The sequence below is a fragment of the Pavona decussata genome, unplaced genomic scaffold (genome assembly GCF_977016875.1).
Source record: "Pavona decussata unplaced genomic scaffold, jaPavDecu1.1 SCAFFOLD_51, whole genome shotgun sequence".
NCBI classification, from domain to species: Eukaryota; Metazoa; Cnidaria; class Anthozoa; order Scleractinia; family Agariciidae; genus Pavona; species Pavona decussata.
Window position 1 is genome coordinate 5,976,854 of NW_028145473.1, and position 24,307 is coordinate 6,001,160.

A 24,307-nucleotide genomic window follows, 5' to 3' on the forward strand; every position below is an offset into this window, starting at 1 on the left:
ATTGTTTTATAACATTTTCGAGGCGGTAGGTTATCAGTGTGCACAATGGGAATATGAGGCACGTAAGCGCAATTAAATTTTATCACACGAATTTACTAGCTATATTATGATGGTTGTTTTCAAACGCTTCCACCCGCTTCGTGACCAAACGTTTCTCTCGGTATGCAAAACAGCGCGCAAAGGAAAGTGGGCGTTTTTTACGTTCCCATGGTGCCTCGCGCTCATTTAAGCGAAGAGACTGTGGGGAAGGCCTGGGTTCGACCGTATGAATGATGTGATCAGAGTTATAACGTTAAATGGGCCCTTGGCAGCTAACGGTCACACGGTACAAAATACACCATGCTGGAGAGAAAGCTACGCACTGGGACATCTAAAACAAAGAAATTCAAGTTTGACTGGATGAAGTCGCTTTGTTTTGGATGTCCCAGTATGCAGCTTGGTCTCCAGCATGGCGCATTTTGTACCATGTGACCATTAGCTGCAAGCAGAAGCCCATGACCCGGAGAGTACAACTCCTATGTATTCGTGTCACGGCGTTTTTACAGACCTATTTATTTTTAGATTGAAGTTCCCACAAATTCAGTCTCCCACGGGAGACTTACTAACCAGTCTCAAGCTTTGCATAATTCTCATGTGAAACGGAATTTAAATTTTCGTGGGAAATAGTATTCCCATGCGTGTCTAAAAATAGACTGATCTGTGAAAACGCCGTAGCAAAGGATTTGTATTGGAGCTGTATGCTGTATACAGAAAACCTCTTAAGGCCCGTTTAAACTGTTTCAACATGCGTTCGACACAGTTGTTGAACCAAATTTTTGGGGCGTTTGAACAGGTCGTTCAACACTGTTGAAAGCTTGTCGAAGGTGTGTTAAGTCAAATTTAAATCGGTTTAAACTTTCATTCAACATCGATTCAACATTTTCTTTGTTCTTGATAATGTTGAATGGCATTGAATCCGTTTGAACACTCCGTTCATCCAACATTTGCCCAACATCCCGTTCAACTTTTGTTGACCGAATGTTGGGTAAATGTTGAAACCGTTTAAACGGGCCTTAAGAGGCCAGGCAAAGGAAATACCTTGAGTGTGGATGTGACCTTGTTCTCCTATATGCACGTGACTGTCCACCATGTCATCAATGAAATGAATCTCTGATCCCAGGTGAGGGATTCTACATCAGCAGCAAATAAGAAATGGCAACGTGAATAATGTGACGATCCCGAACATACAAATTATTTTACCTTCTTTCATCATGATAATAAGATCGCTAAAAGCTACCTCCTGTCAGCTGGGCGCCAAAGCCGCCATTTACACAAGCACTGATATAAAGTACCGGAGTGCTCAACAAATTACCACCAATTTTCCTTTTTCCCCAAGACAATAAAGGAATGGAACACCTTGCCACTGGGTCGGATTCTGTTTTGTCTTTCCAAGATAAACTGGAAAAATCGATCTTGATGTAGATGTTATTTCTTAAATTATTGCAATGACTGCTGACAACATGTAAGAATCTTCTGAACAGAAGGAAACATGTATATAGAAAGGAAAAAGAAAAGAAACATCTAGACAACACAGCTATTTTTTAATTTTAAGCCATTCAACCATGAAATTGCTAGGTACATAAGCCAGCAAGGTGTACAACACAGAGTTGGCTGTGAGGCAATGTAAGACAAGATGAATTGGTTTAAGGACGGTGCCTACTTTTGTTACTGCGCATAAGTTCTCCGCATCTCGAGATACACGGGTTTCCTATGGGTGGTGCAGGGATATTTTTGTGCGGTTTAAAACTATGCGGAAAAAGCAGAACTTAGCAAGTGCTTTTGGTGTCTCAAAAGAAAATTGGGAGTAATCATCCCTTTTTTAGAGATAATTAAGCGTTAATTTAGGAAAGGATCCCATACATTGCTTTATATTTTGGCGCTTTTTAGAGATATTATTGCTTAATTATCTCTGAAAAATGCGTGGTTACCCCCAATTTTCTTTTTGGATTCAGATAGGCTTTGCTAAGATCTGCTTTTCCCGCATAGTCATAAACCGCACAAAATACTTCGGTATTAGTAGGCACCGTCCTTAACAAGCTTGAGAATGAAGCGTTGTCAGGGTAGGCAACAAAAACGTTAACACAACGCAAATTTCAGAGGTAAATTTCTGTCTGTGGCCTCACCTACTGTAGTCTGTATAGCAGTGCACTAGAGTAATTTCAAGCCTGGTATTGTCGCGGCACAAGCGTTTAAAAAGCTACAGGCTGAGAGTGTGGAGGCGTTGGGTTGATTGACCTGCTTTTAATGGATCTCTCTTGTACAGGCCCCAACGAAACCGCGCTCCTAACACTACTCAAGCGCCTGCTTTATAGGCTACACCTGATTGAGGTGAAAACACATAAGAACGAAAAAAGCAGGACTTCCAGGAGCAGCTCTTAACGGTCAAGACGTCAAAAGTTTGATTGCTTAAGGCGCCACAGGCCGGCAGACGGAAACAGAATGATATAATACAGAACACATTGATTGGTCACAGGTCAATTGTGCAGTTCCAGAAAAAAATCCATACCCACCACATGGAAAATCATTTGAAATCCCTAGGGGGAGGGGGGCCTTAGAAACCAAAATTTTACATGCAAAGTATGAAGCTAAACTGGAATTTTCTGGGGGGGGGGGGGGGGGAGTGCAAAAACCTTTCAAGGGGGGAATATAGATATTTTCTGGAACTGCACATGACTCAAATTTGTAAATACCTTGCTCTGATGACCACAAACTGAAAGACTGGGAACAAATCGTCAAGAGAGACTAGCTTCTTCTCTCCTTGCCAGAATGAACTGACTTCCTAAAGAACATAATCAAGGAACAAGCAAATAAAAGTCAGAACTGTCTTTACGGTTACACAGAGTATTGAGCATTAGAGCGGTTTTCAATTGAGTGTCAAAAGTTACATTTCGCATTTGCTTTGTTTTTACATTACTACGCTCCGTGATTGGTTAACAAAACTCGCGCCACTTTCTCAACCAATGGGAATCCAAACCAAAACCAATCGTGTTTTGTCCGCACCAGTTTTCCCGCGCTTGGCAACAGTTACATGTATTTGCCTCGAATTCTGATTGGCTCGTTGTGTTGTTTACATTTGTTGTGATTGGCCAGAGTAATTACTTTGGTTTTGGTTTTAGTTTTACGACGACACTCAATTGGAAACCGCTCTAAACAAAGTTTCTACAAACAAAACCTACCTCGTTTATTTTCTCAAAAGTAGTTTTAAGAACTTCAAGCTTTTCCATCGGACTAAACTTTGTGCTGCAAGAATATAACAACATCATCAGTACCACTGCTGATGAGAACAAAAAACTTCCAGTACAAAATGCTGTTCTAAATAAAGTCATAAAGAAATGCCGTGACAAATTTGAATGTTTGGTCTACGAAATGCTGTGGATCAAGAACAAAAGACCGAAACTGAACACGCAAGCGGATTCCATTCGAGCGAAACTCTTTACCTGAATACTTTCATGCTAATTTATTTTCTCACTTTCAATACCTATAAATATGCCTTTCCGTTATTTCCATTCTTACTCATTTGACAATGACGATATGAAGTCGTCGAAACGTCATGCTGTTTTATTATCGTTAATTTTCTTGTTGAAATGTTTCTCCAAATCATTTTTCATCAGAACTTTATTTTTTGTAGAGGAAATTCTATAATTTGTTGTTGAGGTTTATTTGAATTCCCAGTATTATGGTTCTGAACTTGATCGCTTACATGGTGTTATGCATGTTATTATATTAATTTGACTTTAAAGAAATTTGTAATAAGACACAACTGGCCACTCAAAGCAAGCTGGTTGCTTCCAAGAGTTGTTCATTCAGGGAGGTTCAACTGTATATAAACAAATCATGAAAGTAAAGAAGGATTGTAATACCTAACTTGCTGAAGGCATTCCACAGCACTGACGTAATGCTCAGCTTCTCGGTTTTCCAGCTTCACCTAAATGACAACACCAAATGATAGTGAGAACTTCTCTATGGAGTTAGATCAGTGACTGAACTGGTCGTTCTACTCGTCGATCCGTTATTCGGGTTCGTCTCGTCGTGTATTGAGTTCGTCTCAGTCGAAACGTCACGATCTACATCTTAAGTGACTACATCATGAGACAAACCATTATTGTATTTATTATATTCTACCACGATGACCAATCATCCCTTGCATGATGATTTAAAAGAGGCATTCGTCATATTTCCAATGCATGAAATTTGTGCTCACTATTTCAGAGTGACATGTTCTAATCCTCGAGCATCCTATCCATTTTACCAACATATGGTGACTTATGGCCCAATAAATTTCTAAAAAAATATTAAAAGTTTTGATAAACAAGCACATTATACCTCATCCATCCGACTTCCAACATCTTGTTCTTTAGTGAGCCAGAAGTGCCTGGTGAGCACAATTTTTTATAGATTAGAGTTAACAATACACACAAACTCAAATACGTTCTACGATTGGAGGAGAACGTGTCACGAGCCATGGGTCAAAACTCACTAACTCCCTCCCATTGACACTTAAAAGATGTTTATTATCATCATCATCATCATCATCATCATCATCATCATCACCATAGAAATTAGTGATAAATAATCAGCAATCTGCAACATTCATCAGAGCTATCCCGCTTACCTTTGCATGCCCACATACGTCATTAGTGCCCAGTCCGATCGCTTGTTTAGAAGCTGAATTTGTTCCCAATAAGCACTGTCTGCACGCTCATTGTCCAAAGCATACAGTGTGAAAAGCGGCGGATAGAGCCTGGGGAAGAGCAGGGGATGGAGCAGCATGCTACTAGTCCAACTCTCTTCTATGCTGTGATTGGCTATTCCAGATACTGTGTCTGTTGCTAAGTGAACATACTCCTCATTGGGGAGTTCAGGAAACAGAAGTCTGTTGACATAAGGGACTTGGGTATAAGAATCAAAAAACTGTATCATAAGAGTAATTACTTTCCTACACAATGTTGGAACAAATATTAAATACCTCACCAAACAATACACCTTTTCTCGAATTTTACCAACATTAAGAGTCGAAAATCATCTCTTAGTTTCATCATTCATCTATTTGAAGATCACCCCATTATAAACATTACTAAATACACAAAATGTCAGAAATGTTAGCAATCTTCTCGTTTGCATTTTTTGATCAGAAATATGTTATTCACCGGCCGGAAGGTCTGTATTGGGACTTGAGTATGGTCCGAGGCCGCAGGCCTATGGCATACCTACATACATACTGTAGTTTTTGCCGTGTTTACTCTCCCTCCCCTCTCCCCCCCCAGCTCCAACCAAGATCGCATTGGAACTGTGAAAAGGTCTATGTTGTAACAATTTTAACATCTTACTGTAGCTCACTGCACAATGCTGTATACAATTCTCACTTGGAGTTTAATGTTGTAACAATATTAAGATCTGTCTACACAATGTTGTAACAATTAAAATTTCTCTGCTCAATGTTGAAACAAAAAGAAAATTTCTATACACATTGATGTAATAGTACTAGAAATACGTGACTTGCAAAACTTCGCGAAGCTAGGGCTGGGTGGACAGATGATTCGAAGTGATGTTGTCTTTTGTCTTTGCTCTGTGGTTTCCTGATGTCTCCTTCTTCTTTGCTGCTCACAAGTTTCGTTGTTTAATCTCCCTCGTTGAATCTGTCCCTTCTGCATCCTGTGGTTCATTTGCTTCACAATTAGGTCGTGTTTCACCAATAGTAAACATTTTTTTCACTGCTCGATGAATAAACACGTTCAGCCCTCGATGAATAAACATGAGTTGCGTCTGACGCCAGCCTGAAACTCTTCCAACCTGTTCCTGCCTTGCAACCTTCCCTTTGTCTGACGTCATTCAAACTTCATTTGTACTGTTGCCAGGCAACGGCATGGACACCTTCAACGATTCGCTCGAATTCGCGCAGCTTAGCTCCGGCCCGACAAATTTATTAAACTCGCTTATCACTGTAAGATATTGCAACAAGAATACCTTACCACACAATGTTGTATACTCTGATGACAAATGACTTGGCCTCAGCAACAGCATGAGGCAGAAGCCTTCTGTGAGTACCCATCCCAACAAAGCTGGCTCTGAAAACATCAACCAAGCCATTCACAAGCTGCCCTAAGGGGTGCTGCTTCACATCAAATGCCTGAAAGTTCATTACTTGTTACTGCAACCCAAATAAATAGGAAGAAGAAAGAACTCAATTTGAAGCATTTAATGTTGTAGTTTAACAAATGGTCTTGGAAGAAAATGAACTACTCATTTAAAGAAGCTTTCGCAAAGAGAAAATTGTTGAACAAAATGGAAATTCGATTTAGCAACGAGAAAACCAACTGCACAGATGTGTACCAGGATAATTTTTTTCCAGTGGGTAACAGAAGGTTTGAAGGGCTAGGGTTTGGGGGTTAGGGACAGCACTCATTTAGAGTCTACTTTATTGAACTCTTCAAAGCGTATATGGGATATATTTTTTTGTTTGCTCCATCAAATCTTCATGTTCATCTCAAAAATTTCCCTACTAGGTTTTCTTCCTTGGATTTGAGACGTATAAGAATGCGAAATTTCATTTCCGGTTGGAACACCATAGGGAACTTAAACAACGACGACAGCAACGGCAACGAGAACGCCACAATCTTCTTATACATTTCTTTGCCGTCATCAGCAAAACACCTTGAAATGACCAAATTCAAGGTTTTGTGGAGAACATGAGCACACAACGGTGAATTCTTCATTCTTCTTCCTTACCGTTGCCGTCGTTGTTGCTCAAGTTCCCTAATACCGCACAAGAAGGGAGACTGGGTTCGTACTCTTTTTCAGAAACATATTTTCAGAACTTTTCTAGGCCTCAAAAAGGACCCACGACCCATAATACACATCAAGTATTTGTAAGTTGTTGGATCTTCTCATCAAGCTGCTCCGTAATGTCTTTTATTATTTGAGTTTACAGATTTCCAGGATTTTCCAGGACCTCCTACCATTTTCAAGGACTTTCCAATCCTGGAAAATGCTAGAGTAAAATTCAAGTACTTTCCGGGATTCCCAGGAACCGTACGAACCCTGTACGACATCAACACAGGATCGCTAGTTACGCGGTTTCTCTGTTTGTCGTATGCGGAGGAAGAAAACTGTGTGGGGAAAATCACTTGGGAGATTTTTTTATGTTCATGTACCATAGGAGATGTATTGAAACCAGGGGGGGGGGGGGGGGGGATTTGTATGCCAATATTGAGGTGTACAAGGTTAGATAACTCTTTCTTAGAAGGTACAACAAAACTAAGCGTTCAGTACCTTTGAGAGGTAAGTTTGTATAGTGTGCAAGTCAGTGCAAACACGCGCAGTTTGCTCTATGTCACTGTTGACATTCAACAACTCTTGTGTTACTTCCTGTTCACTGCGTGACAGTTTAGAGTCACGTGAACTCATCACGGTATCACTTATGGACTGCCATACAACTTTGTGCTCTGCATCACGATCACCATGACAACCAAGAGACTGGCGGCACTGCGAAAACAATGATATCCACTTCTTCTCAGGCCGGATTACATATTTGTTGTCTGCCTGGGTAGATCTGAAAGAGGAATTCATAATAAGTCTACAAAATTAAAGAAGTAATTTTGATCGGTGAGTTCGCCGTTGAAGGGCTCAAGCATCACAACTGATTTCGTTCGACGTAGAAAGAACGCACTCCTAATACAGATTGGAGTCGAGATTGTATGGGACAATGAATGAATGGATCTTGGGACGCGTATCTGGCATCCCCCGCAGATTTTGTAGGGGCGGATGACATCATCACCAACTTGGCAAAGGAGAGAGAGAGTGGGATCGAGGTCATCGAACGCACTCCCTTATCTTTAATTATTACTAGTCTTTAGTGCTTTTTGGATGGGTTTTTGTTATTTTTGCTCATATTTGGTGGATGTTTTGTTAGCTGTCTTCACTTCCTTCAAGAAACGTTGCTCCATACTAGTTATGCAATGCTTTCTCATGGTATACCGTGACGAGTGACCTGATATTTCTTTACATACACACTCGCCTTTTTTATCCCATGCGCGACTAATTGAATTAACACAAAATGTCTCTCTTAGATGCTTAAACAAATATTCAACAGATTGGCAACGTTTCTTGAAAGCACATAATTTTGACTAAAAAATTAAAACATATAAAAAGGTACTGCTCATTAAAAGCCTTATAACAAAATTTGTAGGCCGCGAGGAACCCGGGATTTTTTCGTGGAATACTACCCGTTGCATATCACAGAATATGCAACGGGTTTTTAGCTTTCTGATTGGCTGTATTCTCTATGGCATGGGATAAAATGTTGTATTTGTACATCTAATATTGCTTAAACAATAGCCTCCATTTGGCGCGGAAATATGCTCAGATATTTGTCCGCGGACATTATCTGTTCCGAGAAGAGAACAGGTTTCCGAGAGCGAAGCTCGAGGAAAACTGTGAGCTTCGAGGAGCAGATAATGTCCAAGGACAAATATCTGAGCATATTTTTAAAGTCAAATGAAGGCTATTGTGTTTATTATCCTTCAAATATTTTTCGCAACATGCGGGAATCTCGCGGGAATCGGCAGGATCTGCCATTCTGTCATATGTCAATCACGTCAAAGTTTGTCAGTTGGCTTCCAAAATCTCCACATCAGATTTCGCTTCAGGTCGAAAGCGTTTGTTTGGGGAAAAGGTAAAACATTTGAAAGGAAAGTAAACTTGTTTAATTCCGTGAAAGACAAAAGCAAGATACAAGTGGCGGATAAGGTTACGGGGAATCTAACTACCTCTCGAGAACAAGCTGAAGATCACTGAAAGCGAAAAACTGTAAAGTATCGCATTCCGTAAAAAGTGTAAACTGTCGTCAACGAAACAGCCGGCGCTTTGTCGTTCTCTTCCTTTATCTCGTGTTCAATTGGAGCAGCACTTTATATCGAAAATACAGTTGTGGAATTTGCTAGCCGAAAACGACCTGTGAAGAAATCGAAGCTGAACCTGCAGTCGAATACGACGCCACCGGTTGTTTTTGCTGGATTCCATCAAAGCGCTTTCTTTGCTAACTTGACATTGAATGGAGCCAGCAACGAAGTCGTTCACAATCACTGAGGATTAAACATGTTGCTCGAGAATAGGACAAGCTGCTTCTCTTCGGAGAGAATTTCGACATCTCGGGGTATCATGGCTGGTTTTTGTTTTGTGGACGAGATTTTATGTTCGCGAGCGATCTCGACCAGGTGAGCATTGATAGCATCATTTACCGGCTTCAACTCTGTCAGTAATGGTACTGAAATTTATGTTTTCGTTATTTAAATTACTTATATCAAGGCCAGCACGAATTGCTCTCATTGAATTACAACTGTAATATTTGCCGTCGTGTGAGCGAGCTTCGAGCTTATTAATTAAACTCGTTTAATAGCTTGTTGATGGCTTTCTCATTTCGCCAGACTGAAAGAAAACCATAAATACTCTTAAATGAGATGGGCTAAAACTTTTCGCCTTTCATATTTTTCAGTTTTACCACATTTTTAATCCAAGGACTGTTAAACAGTGTTCAAACCAAGAGAAAATGTCGCAAATACGAGATAGAGTATTTCAACGTTTTGTTTACGAACAGCTTACCGTCAAAAACGTTTAGAGCGTATGTTGTTTTCTGGTACTGGTTTATCGACCAGCAGGTTTATCTCTTCCTCTGTCACAAAAGCAAACCGTTTCCCCATCTTGACCTTCGTTTTAATTGCAAACTTGACGCTCCTTGAAGTTTTTGAAATTGGGGAATATCACTTGGGGAATATCCTCGGATATTCTCCAGGTTTAGCTGGGGTATATTCGGTCACGTGAGGCGTTTAGACCAATCGCGTGCGAGCGAAAATATTTGATGGATTATAAGTATTTTACTGCTTTTTTGAATAATTGTTGCTAAATATTTTCTAAAAACAAAATGCCCCGCTACCCCAAAATTTCTTTCTGGATTCTAGTAGCCTATACTAAGATCTGTCATAGTCATAAACTGTGTAAAAATATTTCGGTATTAGCAGGCACCGTCCTTAACCCAATTTACTTGTGCGTAATCTACAGGCCCAGGTTTAATGCATCAAGTGCAACATACCTTGGTGATCTGCTGGTTGTGCCAGTTGCTTCCAGCTTGTGAAATGTACCATTAACACGAATGCCTTCTCCCCACTGACCAGTAAATGCACCTTCTATGAAATCACCATTTGGCATTGTTAGAGTTCCCTGAAAACAGACCAACATCAGAAATATTCAGGCCATATAACTGATGAGAGCATTGCCAATTGACAAGGATTGGTAGATGGGAATGAAGGCCAGTGGTCAGAGAGGTTGAGATCAATCTAAGGCCTCCAGAATACTAGCCTGCGAACGCAGACGCATTTCCGGCTGTCGAGATTCTCTCTCTTCGGCGGAGAGAATCTCGACAGCGGGAAATGCGTCTGCGTTCGCAAGCTACCAGAATACAAATAGAGGGGACAAGGGAAGAGGTACTGGGTTTGGAGGGCAGGAACTGGGGAGGGGTACAAACTGGAAAGAAATGGTATGAGGAAGAGGGCAGCAAGAAAAACAAGACAGCATTTACAATGTTTAGTCACACAAAAACATAAAAGCGCACAAAGGCAGGAGCCACCAAAGTATAAGGAGTATAGGATACGTTCAGATCCCCTCATCACAGCACCCCCACCCTCGTCTCTCCACTAACCCCACCCCTGCACCTTACACATACTACCCCTTCATAATAGTTTAAGCCTCATACCTTGCCAGACAACAAGCATTCTCCAATAAACTCTCCTTCGTACTTGGTATTATCATCACACAACAGGACACCATGACCCTGAAAAAAAGATAAAAAGAAATGATGTGAACAACATTAACAGAGCAAGGGTAGTTAACAAAAGGTAAAGTGGTGTAACATCCTGAACCAGTGATATGAGGAACAAGTTGTGTTATGTTCCACATCTCTATCATTTACTACAATTGTGGACAAAATGTGTTAAGAAAACTGTGAATTTTGCGCATACATTTCAATCTACCTTAACGAAAACCCTGCCTGGAGAGCAGCAAACCTTCACTCACCCCTCCCCCTAACTTACTGTTGCTTTGAGGGCCGGATGACAACCCAGCCTTTTTTTTCAGTGGCAGAGCCACATTGATGGGAGAGGGGAGGGGGGGGGGCAGACTGTGTTGTTGATGTATCATTGTAGCGGTCGAATTTGGAGATCGACCAAAAGATTCTTAACAGTTTTGTCCACGATTGTGGCTTCTTTACCACCTACAGGTACATACCATAAGTTTGTTGTCTTTAAAAGTGCCTTGATTGTAGATACCATCCAGTGTGACAAGCAGTCCTGGGCCATGGCGACAATCTGCTTCCCACATCCCCATGTATTTCTCACCTCTATGAAATATTAAAAATATTGTGTAAACACAAATTGAACAACAGATTGGCTTTCAACTGATAGTCGAAAGTAATTTTGTGTTTGCCTTCAATTGGTACTTCTTTGTGACCAAGTTAACATCTGCTAGCTAAGTTGTCCTGTCCATTCAGCAGTCTTTTTGTCAGAGCAGCCAGCAGTCCAGTTAACAAGTGCAAACTCAGATAGCATGTCATCGATAGGCTGTAGCATGTGCCCTAGTCCTCAAGCATTTCATAATGATTTAGTGGCAATTATAGTGGTTTTCATTAGTGTTTGGTAGTGGAGCTTTATACAAAAGTATAAACCATAACCAATCATGACATTTCACAATGCTATTTACTTGACTGTATTTACTTCAAGTTTTTACCATTAAGCTTCAGTGTATGTTGTGACTGACTGACTGCTGCTACCTGTTAATAATATTATTATCAAATACAAAATGGGAGATTTTCTACAGTTTATGACTGGTCTCTTTCCTTGTCCAGCACCATACTAAAAGTTAAATAAATATATGTCATTGAACTAGTGTGAGTTCCATATTGGGAAAATATTGGTTGGGTTCTTTCATATTTTTTTTGCGAGAAAAAATGGATGCGACCAAAATGTTCCCAATATGGACTGAACAAGCTACAGTAGTTCAATAAGGTTTCTTATAACAGACTTTGCCACTTGTTACTTTCTTGGTGGCATAAAACTTCTTTATGTTCAAGCAGTGCGAGAAAAAAGTGCAGGATGAGAATGTAAAAAATTAATGCCTGACATGACAATTTGAATGGTTCCTACTTCATAAGCTAATTTAAAACATTTTTTCTTTGTTTTTTGTCAAAATTGAAACACTCTGTTCTTTACAAATGTACGTTTTAAAGCAAGCCGTGCATCTTAGCAGTCTGTATAGGAAAATTCAGACCGCTTATAGGCACATACAGGATATTGAACAATTTCCACGATCAAATCTGCAGGTCGTGGGTTCAATTTGGACTAGTTTAGCTATATAAAATGAAAATGAAACACCTGCTACACTATACTGCACAGCTGTAGCCATGTCGTTACCTTAGGATGTCATCTAGCACTCCATATCCAGACCTCTTGTCATTACACCATTCCCCAATATACACTGTTGCTCCAGAGGAAGACATGGTACCACACTTCATAGTGCCATGACCACAACGCTTGCTGTCACGCCAGTGACCCTTATACACATCACCATCACAATACCTACAAACACAGGATAAAGTGAAACATGTTTTGTACATCAAGCTTACAGATGTAAGTGGAGGTGTGGTGCTGTTAGTAGTAGTTAGCGCCTCAGACAATCAGACGATCAAAGATCAAAGGGGCAGCGATTCAAGACCAGGTTGGTTTCTTCATTACTTCATTCATTCTTCATTGTGTTGTTTGCTTAGAGAAGAAGCTTTGCTCCACATTGTCTCTCTTCACCCAGGTGTGTAAGTGGGTATGGGTGACATACTACTGGGAGTAACCCTAGGGTGGACTAGCATACTATCCAGGGGGGAGTCATGAGTTATTCCTTTAAGAAGTTCAGTTGATTTCTTTCTCTTAGTGTTCTATTGATCAGAATTATTTTGCATCTAAGTGAAGCTAAGCACAGTACTCAATTGCACCATTTTTGCCAAAAAGGATCAAAATCTCTGTGACACTTCTACTTTAAATGGGAATGCATAACTATTAATTTTGTAGCATGAAAAATTGGTGTCAGTGATCTGTACACTTTGCTCTTTACTTTTCCTGTGCAAAGCTGTTTTCTTAGTATCCCTGTAAATATTGTAAGATGAGGGTCTCTGATACCATTGGGTAGCAGTATGTGTGATACATGTGATACAGAAAGTAACTATTAAATTTCATAGGTGTGCTCTGGAACAATGGAAGTTTGGCCATTTGTCACTTCAATTAACTTGATGGTGGATGGAAGAACACTGCGCAGGAGTAAATATTAAATGACCAATAAAATCGCACCTCATTTTTCCATAACCTGACATCTTTCCATCCTCCCAATGTCCTTCATACTTTTCTGCAGAATGTTCCGCAAAGTTGGGTGGGAAAATCAGAATGCCTTCACTGCAAAAAAGAAGATAAAAAATTATCCCTGACAAAATTTTTTACTTTAAAAATTTTATATCAGAAATAAGGTTACCACTGTCACTTCCTTTTAATTCTAAATTTGTTTGAACACACATTCCTGTTGGAAACTATTCTGACTGTATCTTTAGCCATGTTTTAGCAAATTGTAATTCAGAAACTCATAGGTTAATAATTTACAAGAAAATTCCACCCCCATTCTGCCTCACTTTAAAACGTCATTGTTAAGAGGACATGTTATGTCCTAAATTCCTAGATATCCAGATATCTGACAAACTGAAGCAATAATTATTATATATCATGCCCTAACCTTACAACACTAACACATGTTGAGGCAATAAAGTAAGCAGTATTGTCACATTTCCTTAATTATCTCAGGTACTGCACAGACAAATAATTATTTATGCAGGTTTAACTTCCACAAACCTTAGCTCCCTAGATTGTAAGCAAGCGTACACTGGAAACAAAAATTTGCCCCGCATATTAATGAAATCCAATTGCAACTCTAAAATATCTCACCCTGCAGAGTGCACACCATGTTTAAACTCCCCAGTGTAGTGTCGACCATCAGGCCAATGCATTTCTCCACTGAAATCACAGACAAATACTCACAATTTACTGGTGAAAAATCTCCAGTGAATATTTACAACGGAATGCCATTAACACAACCACTGTTAAATACCAGTTACTATAATTTTAATTTAATTTAGCAATTTGTCCACCATTAAATTCTGATAAATATTTATTTGGCTCATACCATGGCCATGAGATAGATAGCTGTTACAGACTGGTAAAAAGATGATTATTATAAGCTTCTTTTGATAGGGGCTTGTTCCCTTAACCCTTTAAGCCTTTATAACAGTATGACTGTACATGTATATATTCTCCTAACTGTTCTCTCTATATTTCTTATGGCACTTGTTAGGTGAATTTAAATATTGAGGTATGTTATTTTTGGTGATCATTTGTTTAATCTCATGACTGATCATAGTAACAATGTGGGAAGAAAATAAATGAGAATGATGTATTATTCGGTGATGACACAGGCATACTCAGAAAAAGGAAATCTGAGTGCTCCTATCAGGAGTTGAACCTAAGACCTTCCGATTACTAGTTCTACTAGTAAATGGTGTTCATTATTAGGGGTTAAGTTAATGAACAAACTTACTGTCCATGAGGCTTTCCCTGTAGCCACATTCCATGGTAGGTTGCTCCACAGTATGCAGGGTCATGTTCATAAGTGTAGGAATTAAGCCTCACAAGCTACAGCTGGCAGCAGGCTTCCAGTCTTTGGGTTGAGGGACTCTGCTCCAAGACTGTTAAAGCGTGCAAAAAAATAATAATAAATAAAATAATTAATGTCACTATATATTCTACATATTCTTAAATATCATTCGGGAAAGCAAATACACTTGGTAACACTCTTAAGACAAAGTCAACAGACAACAAGATGGTTAAATTGGAGGGAAACAGCCTTGTGGCAAATTAATACATAACAACTTCAGGTTATACATACAAAACAAAAAATTAATGATCCACAAGGTGGCTCTTCTCTGTTTATAATTACCAAGTTACATCTGCATGTATTTAAAGTAACGTAACTAAAAGCTTGTGACCGACTGCAGTGCAGTTGGCTGATGATAATGATGATGATGATGATGATGATGATGATGATGATGAACTACATGTACATTAAATACACTAAAAAATTATTAAAAACTGGATCACTGTATAATGCAATTTCAGGGATTTGATTGGCTTAGAGGCCATGGTATATGTCATATTTAGCAATTATTCCACGAGCGCACGTTGGATATGAGATGATAGATAGCCAACGAGGCACGTAGCGCCAAGTTGGCTATACAGGCTGTAATCATCTCATATCCAACAAGCGCAAGTGGAATAGTTGTTTTATTAAAAACAATCAAGAAATATTGCTAGATCTTACTGATTTTGCTGTGCAAGAATAACCAGCAGACAATTTAATGGTCGCCATTTCTCGGCCATGGTATAATGGCTCATATACCATGGCCGCTAAGCCAATCAAATCCCTCGAATTGCATTATCCAATGATTCAGTTTTTAATAAGAGCCATATATACCACATCTGAGAAATATGGTGACCATTAAATTGTCTTCTGGTTGTTGTTGCCTGCAACCAAAATCAGCAAGATCTAGCAATATGTCTTGGTTTGTTTTTGATAAAACAATTATTATGTTATTATACTTGCGTGATATAAATGTCGAGTGCTCCTTAGAAGTGATTCTTTTGATTCACTGCTTCAAAATGGTGAAATTTCCGTTTGAAAACGGCACACTTGAGTCCACAACATGTTAACAATATGGTGCCAAGTTTAATCTGGTGTTGATAAATAAATCAAATGATGCTTTGACGTCACACAAGTAGGGGTGAGTGGGTCCCCTCCTTCGTGATATAAGCGACAAAAAAGGATTTTGATTGGCCCGCTTTTGTTGAAGACAATCAGAACAATACATCCCGAGTAGGAGAGGGAGAGTTTAATGAATAAATTAATGTACAGATTTGCAGCTACTACGAAGAAAAAAAAAAAAAAAAAAGAAATCGACCTGTTTTTAGACAGGGTATGCCCCCTCAGGGCATCCCGTGTAAAAAGGTCCACATAAAACACATCTTGCAAATGCTCTTCTCAAACTTATTAATAATTCAGCAAGAGAAAACAAAAAAATCACTATACTGTGACCGTGGTTTGGATATGCATGGGGGGAGTATGGATAATTTCTGGAACTGCACATTGCACCCCCTTTTTGTTTTGGCTACTTTAGGCTCAGTTTTTGAGGAAAAAAAGGCCAAAATTTTGAGTCAGCAAGAAAAGCAAAGAAATATTTGTGGGTAAAAAAAGACACTTTGCAACCAAACAAAGAAAAAAACAACTTACAACAACCACAAAAAAGAACAGTCTCACACAATGGGTAGCCCCACATAATTTGCCTGTTAATGCACTAAGCAATCATTAAGTAGTTGCTTGCAAAATATTTTAAACTTATTAAATAACATTAACTCCCACAACAAAATAATTTAATACTTCTATTATAAATACAAAAATTATATCAAATGCAAACCCTCTACACAGTTATCACTTTACAAAATGGTAGCATCATATATTTCAATAAGAGTGTGGCCAATGTGCGAGCCAGCGAGCCAGCGAGCCAAATGTGTGAGCCATGCGAGCCATGCCAGCCAAACGTGCGAGGCATGCAAGCCAAATGTGCGAGCCATGCGAGCCAAACATGCGAGGCATGCAAGGCATGAACAACCCCCAACATAAATGCTAACTGTTAAGCTTACCGGGGAGCTTAATTTAAGCTAACCTGAGTGCTATTTAGGCTAACCAGAGTGCTTTTTAGGCTAACCTGGCTCGCTGGCTCGCAGATTGTCAAGACCCTTTCAATAAGGCTTCTTGAAGTGATGAAGATGTTTCTTAAAGAAAAATTGAGGATAAGTTTTACTTTTCTTTCATATCACTCAAAAAATTGAATAACAAGCTTAAGGCTGCAATAATTAACCAACTGAAGATTTAAATTAATTAATAAATTAATATATATCAATGTTATACTGGCATAGGTGGGGGGAAGCGGGGGGACGGGCTGGGGGGGGGGGGAGTTTATATTTTCAAGAAAATTTCTGTCAAATTTCTTACCAGTGGGAAAAAATATATGTTGAAAATGTCAAATATACGGATACAAGAAAATTCCCCTCCCTGGGCAGCATTTTGTCGTCAAATGTCCCTAACCCTTGTAAGGCCAGAAAAAAGATGCAAAAAAGTGCATTTCTGAGAGACTTTTCTCTTGTGATCTTAAAGGGAACCTCCACTCTTACAACAAATTGACGGTTAAGCGTTGGAAATAGTGTCTTAATATTTCTAAATATTTGTCTAAAATGTAGAAATGACATTCAAGTGTGTTAAAAATTAGGTATGATTATTGAAAAGTTCCGCTTTTAAATTTCCTGGGGGCAGCCATTTTGAATTTGATGACGTGTAATGGTTGCCGCTATTGTTATTCAGCAGAAGTTCTTTTGTGTAAAACAATTGAGCAACCTTATTACGACATGAAATCCAAGATGGCGGCGCGCGGGAAATTTAAAAGCGAAAATAGGCAATAATCAAATCATGTTTTTTCCGACACTGAAATATTATTTCCATGATTTCCAATGAAATTTTAGAGAAAGTTGTATTTTCAATAATGTAACGTTAACATGTTTTGTCAGAGTGGAGGTTTCCTTTAATGTGGTGAGATCGCTCTGCTGAACTATGTTGACCTTTAATTTTGGTCGTGAAGGGAAATACTAATTAAATTAACTGAACGAAATCTTCTTTTCATTTGGAGCCATTTGGATTAGTTTCTTTATGCCAATTTGCATACACTAGCTATGAAGTAAATTTATGTACCTTGTTTGTTTCGGTGTCCATGGGTCCAAAGACATCTAACGCTTATGTAGCACACGACCTATAACCTTAGCTTAGACACCTTAGCCCTAGTCCCAGTCTCATTGTTGCACCATGGCTAGATATTCAAATAGTCCTATCCTGGGGACAGCAAGTTCAATCAAAATCCCTATCCACAGGCCACTGCAATGACCATCAAAATCCCTACCCTTTGTCCTGCCCCAGCACCCTCCCCCCCTCCACCCACACTGCCAGTCTTATGTTTGGTTATGTTTCGAGTGTTATTTCTTCGTCAGAGTTCACGAATCAAGTAATTGTGGGTTGTATTCTTAGTTTTCACATGACGTCATAAAAAAACTGAAATTCATAACTAAACACAATTTTGGGTTTTTATCTTCATCACATATAAGAAAATCTAAATTTCCATCGGCTTGCTTGTTTTCAGCAGGATAGCATTCTTTGTTTTGAAAATAGAGCAGTTTGAATTTTAGATTTTTGCGCAGTGCGTGACAGAAGGATTGCTGCTCTAAACATGTCACGTACACGAAAACATCGATTCGCCTCGAGTTTTTTTTAGGTCTGATCAGCTAACATGTAATAGAAGCGTTAATGTCAATGTGTGAAAGTTCAGCAGAGAGAAGAAAGGCTTTGAAATAGCCAAGGTAAACTCCAGATGTTTTTGCTGGTTTCCAGCCGCCATGTTGGTGCCCATCAGACGGGGCACCAACATGGCGTCCCATACTAAACTCTGTAATTTTCCGTGGTACATTTTCTCGAATAACTCGATTAGGAGATATCGCACAGCCCTGTGGCTTTCACACGTTGTTTATGTATCCCTCTTCTACAACATATCAATTTCTTGACTTTATCTATTGAATGGTTGAGGATTTTATTTTTTCACTTGCGTGACGATGCGTGAGGTGAAAACCACCTATTTGTTTAATATCAGTCATTAGTGGAGCTACATTATTGGTGGGAGCTGGGTAACATGGAAAACAATAATTAGGCGAATGAAAAGCGTTGGTTGATTTCTTGGAGATTCAGAGTGGTGATTTGAAAGATAAAGATCAGTTTTTGTGCTAAATTCTTGTGTTACCATAATGAAGAGAAATCCCACAGACAGCCATGTGTTGGTAAGAGTTAAGTTAGGCAGATTAAGGCGTCCAGTGACTGGGTTTAGAGATGCATCCTTGTCATAATAATGATAATAATAATAATAATAATAATAATAATAATAATAATAATAATAATAATAATAATAATAATAATAATAATAAAATCTTTATTACAAAACCTCAATTAAAATCCTATTTACAATCAACTTGCTGTGACAAAAAATCCAATCAATTCATCGAAACACTATTCATTCACAAATTCTAAGAAAAGAAGTTACAACAGATCTTGACCAGTTCATCACGCATGCATGATGCACAAAAATTATACATCAATATTTCATTTTAAATTCACTGTTCAACCAGGAGCATAGCATGACAAGTTAAAGCAGCTGTTAGAGATAATTAAATACTCTTTAATTATCCTTTATTAACCGTTTTAATTTGGTTGTTTAGTTACATGTACAATGTAGTAGTAAAATATTGGCTTTGTTGTTACACTGTAGGGGTTTAAAATTCTAGAGTAAATGTTGAGTTTGTAAATAAACAGAAACAAAAATCATTTCACTGTGTGTAATAACAAATATGTGAAATGTAGGAGGTCCTGGGTGATCCTGGAAATCTGTAAACTCAAGTAATAAAAGACATTGCGGAGCAGCTAGATGAAAAGATCCAATTTTCCTTCATTTCATTTTCCTTCAGTTCGCAAAAAAAAAAATACAGGGCAATCTTTTTCTATTAAATCAAAGACCACATGCAAAAATTCAGCTCATTTGGATGACATTTTAAAAAAATGGCCAAAATCGTCACTTACGATAGTTTTGCATATAAACCCTTCAATTGGTAATCAATCAAAGGCAAACCAAATGAAATTTAAACTGCTTTAAAACATTTTAAACCAAACATTTTCATTATTAAACTACAACATAATAGTTCTACATTTTGGGTCAGTTTTTTTTTTCCTGGAATTTTTTCACTGGTTGCACTTGGTTTTGAGGGAAATGTGGCCAAATTAAGTCAGTGTTTTCTGAAAAACTAAATCCTTTAAGCTGTACAACTTATTATTTGACTGTACGTATTTATAATTCACTTACTGTTTAAACCTTTTTTTTTTTGTATTGCAGAATAATGCACTAGACTGTGCATGACTTCATGAAGAAGCTGAATGATGGGAACAGTTTATCACTCAAGATGAGAACAACAAGCAAACACAAGCTGAACAAACTCATAAGTTTTAGGATGACTGTCCTGCAAAGATATCAGTAAGTTGCCAGTCGAGAGCAGCTTATAGCATTAATTACCATTTTCAGAGATGTATGTATCAAAATCAACGATTTTTTATAAAGAAATGAATGGCTGACAGGCTACCACTGCAGGCTGCACACTATTCCTTTCTTTGTAGAAATTGCAATTTTTCATTTGAACAATAAGTACCAACACCTAGACTTTTGTATACGAGACTGAACTAAGTCAAACAAAGTGAACAAAAGAAATCAGGCAAGGGTCTGTATCTCCTTTGTGTAGCTATAGTACAGTACTGTGCAAAAAAAATGAGAGCGAATTTCAACAAATTTCATCCAAATTTGGCAAAAAGTAGCAAAAAAAACAGCAAAATTTCGAAGGACACAAAACTTGAACGAATTTTCCGCGAATTTTCAAAGCCGCTATTGTTTTGACACGCTAGAAATTATCGCCTTGTCTGTGATATACAACTCGAAAATTTGAATGAATTTTCAAGCGGCATTTCAAAATCTCGGAAGGTCAGTCTCGAATTTTCGAATCTTAGCAATTTGATTTTGCGAGAGAAAGGTATCAATATTTTTTCCTAGAAAAGTAATATGCTATTTAATTCTTGTTTATTAGCATTTTGCTCAAAAACTAATCAATAATAATAATTTTAATAATAAATTAGCATTAATTTTTTTTATTTAAACATGACAAAATTACAGCATAGCTGATGTGGTTGTGTCTATAAGTAAAAACTACAAATACGAAATACAGATTAAAACAATAAGTTACATTTAATACTAATAAGCTAATAAATAACAACAAACAACAAATGCGCAACTAAGTTTCCTGCACAACAAGTGGTCTCTGTGCCAAAATAGAGTTTACCTGTATTTGGAGCATTTCAGAGAGATTTAAGACAAAAAAACACATTTGCATCTTTCTTGCCCAAAACCCTTCAAATCCTTGAATTTAAATTAGATCTCTAGCTATGAAACTGTACGTTTTTGCTAAGTTCATTATGGAGGATTTGTTTCTAAATCAGGTACATGTAGTTCTTCAACTTAAATTATCTTACATTTAAAAATGCCACATTAACTTTGAATTGTGCTTTCATTTTGTGGCATGCAGGAAACCTTCAAGGACTGTCACAGAAGGTTGCTGAGAAGTAGTAATGTACACAGTCTGTTCCCATCCAAAGGAACAAGGTTCTCTTCACCCTTGTTTGTCTTGTTTGACGACTTCTTTGTCCATTTTCAGGTATGTCAACTACTGGTTGTGATTTTTAGAATTTAAATAGTTTAATTAAATTAAGTGGCTGTATATAAAAAAGAAACTTACTCTACCAGTAGTCAGTATGGATGACACCTTGGAAATCTCAAAACGACACCCCTTTCTTCTTGATTCTGCCTGCTCTCGTTTTAAGCTCTTCTGGTACTCTTGTCTCTAGTTGTCTCTAGTTGTCTTCTGAAAAGTTTGATGAGCTGCTGCATACTCAGCCTTTAGCCAAACACTGCAAGCACGATTGTTAAAGCAGACGACTTCCTTGATCTAGAACCATCCATTGCTACTATAATTGGACACCAGCTCAGCGCTTCGAAGGAATGACTCAGTTGATTTATGCTGACAAACGGTGACAGTAAAATTGTACATGTAATCTTCAGTGTTTTTCTGGTAAAACCGAGATAAGTCTGGAGAAGTTTAGAAAATTCTCGAATCAGGCCACATCTCTGGCGAATTTATAAGTAAATGTGAAAATAATATTCACAAAATAAACATCTGTAGAACCGTTTCTTTGTAAACTAAAAATCCAAACCAACTCGGTGGATTTTCGTGCCCTTCATGTGTGCGCCATTTTGTTCGTTCCCAGTCTCCTATGCCGAGAAAGAGAGAGCACCAAGGGAAAGCGGTGGAGAATTTTCTGGATTTTTCCACATTTTTCTTGATTTTGCTAGAAAATGACAGGAGAATTCATTTAATATTCCACTTTTTTTGGAGTTAAAACAGCTGAGTCATTCTTAGAAAGCATTGAGCTGGTATTTAATTATAGTAACAATGGATGGTTCTGGAAAGAAATCGTCTGCTATAAAAAAGTGGCGTTTGGGAGAGCGTGCAATAGTTTATCAACTTTCACAGAAGATTCTGAAGCTACCTACCAGAGAAGGAAAAGCAGACAACATTCAAGAAGAAATGGCTGTCGTTTTCAGATTTCCAACATGTCATCCGTACCGGTAAGTTTTTCTATGAGTTTTGATAGCTTTTAGCCGTGTATAAGGGTAATGTTTTCGCCTAATTCTGATTCGCACTTCCCTGTGTTTCAGACTACTTTAAATGGTATTGAAATAATAACCACTTCCAGTCGAAAAATTTTGTCACCAGATAAATGACTTTTAGTTTCCGCTTCAAGTAACACATTACTTAATTTTTGTTACATCGTATTTTGATGTCGTTTAGACAATCACTTTTTACCAATCATTTTGGCCCAGATTCGGCTCAGCATGCCTGTAAATGCATTTAGCAAATCTTTAGTGTCAACATTGAACTCAGTTCGAAAAATTCTGGCTACTGATTATTATTTTTATTTCATGTACAAAAATCCTTTAGAACGTATTTAAAGCTGTCTGCTAATACCTTAAAACAGTCCATCATGTTACTTTAGCTCTTCATTACGATTCGGAAAACTCTTTTTACGTAAAAAGAAAATAACTGATTCTAATTTCCTTTTTTCTGTTGTTAGCGACAGGCACAGTTACTACAGCCGAGCTGTACCCGGCTTTGGATTTTTCCCAGAACTTTGGAGAGAACTTGCTCTAGCGTATGAACAGGAAACAGGGGATACTTGCTTTGAGCAAAGGAAAGACAATTCGCCCCAAGGTGCAATCAAGATCGCCTCTGTACCGCTGAGTCAGTACAAACCTGAAGAAATCTCTGTTGCTGTTGACAGCGAAAGGATAACCTTACATGGCCAGAATCGATCAGAAGACGAAAATGGATTTGAAAACAGCGAGTTCAAGAAAGTCATCAAAATCCCACAAGAAGTTGATCCTGAATCTGTGACGTCACGTGCTACCCCAGATGGTAACGCTCTTGTACTCGAAGGAACCAAAAGAGTCAAAGAGAAAATGAAAGAGGACGACGGCAAATTTGTGGTCAGCTTAGATTTGAGTGGATTTAAACCAGAAGAGATTAAGGTCAAACTTCATGGACAAGAGCTGACGATCACTGGAAAACAAAGATCCGAAGATGATGGTTTTCATTGGTCACGTGATTACAGCCGCCGTTTTCTGCTGCCCAAAGACGTGGACCTCAGCTCAGTGACGTCACGCTTGTCCAAAAAGGGGCTTCTCACTATAGAAGCGTCACGTGATCCAGCTTTGTTACCAAGTACGAGAAGTGTTGATATCACCATGGAGATTGATGAGCCGCAACCTGAAGACGAGGCAGAACAGACAACCAGCGGTGACAAAGGAGAACAGAACTAGAAAGATATGAAAGAAAATGCATTTTTTCTTTTTATGTAGAAAGGGGATCTAATATTCATTAGATCTTCGGGGAATTGAACTCCATAAATCTGCTTCTTTACATTATAATGAAAAATGGCCATAATTAGTTCTGTAAAACTACTTAGGAATGTAATTTTTTTTCTGCCGCGGATTATGTGTATGTAATTCATTGTTGCGAATAACAGAATCGTTATAATGATTATCCTCAATAGGTTAAGCGCAAATGGAATAGTTTGTTGACTGTTGATTTGATAGAATTTGTGAAAGAAAATTAAATGTTCAGTAGTATGAAACAGAAACACTTTCAACCGTCATACTATACGATTTCATCATTAATATCGTTTTTTATGTATCTTCCATTGTATATCAATTTTTTTTAATAAAAAGCATGTAAAAAGATACATTATCAGAGAAAAAGATAGTGTTACTTTGAGATCGTTTTGTAGCAAATGAAATTTGAATGTGAATGCTGTTGCTTGCGCAATAAATTAATGCATAAAA

General features: G+C 38.2%; 3 protein-coding genes and 1 pseudogene across 4 annotated transcripts in view; 3 read left to right on the forward strand and 1 right to left on the reverse strand.

Annotated features, from left to right (window-relative positions):
- Nucleotides 1–24,307, forward strand: part of LOC146481247 (uncharacterized) — a 59,267-nt gene that overhangs the window by 22,091 nt on the left and 12,869 nt on the right. The window lies entirely within an intron of this gene.
- Nucleotides 1–24,307, forward strand: part of LOC146481248 (uncharacterized) — a 115,875-nt gene that overhangs the window by 21,960 nt on the left and 69,608 nt on the right. The gene's annotated exons all lie outside the window — the stretch shown is intronic.
- Nucleotides 800–14,773, reverse strand: LOC146481249 (alsin-like; annotated as a pseudogene). The gene is made up of 16 exons (XR_014864577.1): nucleotides 14,710–14,773; nucleotides 14,061–14,129; nucleotides 13,968–13,998; nucleotides 13,419–13,520; nucleotides 12,495–12,659; nucleotides 11,314–11,425; nucleotides 10,784–10,861; nucleotides 10,124–10,251; nucleotides 7,309–7,588; nucleotides 6,009–6,166; nucleotides 4,652–4,912; nucleotides 4,363–4,411; nucleotides 3,900–3,964; nucleotides 3,216–3,279; nucleotides 2,730–2,818; nucleotides 800–1,169 (listed from the first exon to the last, which is right to left on the reverse strand). The product of XR_014864577.1 is annotated as an alsin-like (transcript).
- On the forward strand, nucleotides 22,190–24,302 carry LOC146481250 (uncharacterized). Its single transcript, XM_085108929.1, has 2 exons — nucleotides 22,190–22,534; nucleotides 23,041–24,302. The coding sequence occupies exons 1-2, from the start codon at nucleotides 22,359–22,361 to the stop codon at nucleotides 23,783–23,785; spliced, it is 921 nt and encodes a 306-aa protein (XP_084965055.1). The 5' UTR covers nucleotides 22,190–22,358; the 3' UTR covers nucleotides 23,786–24,302.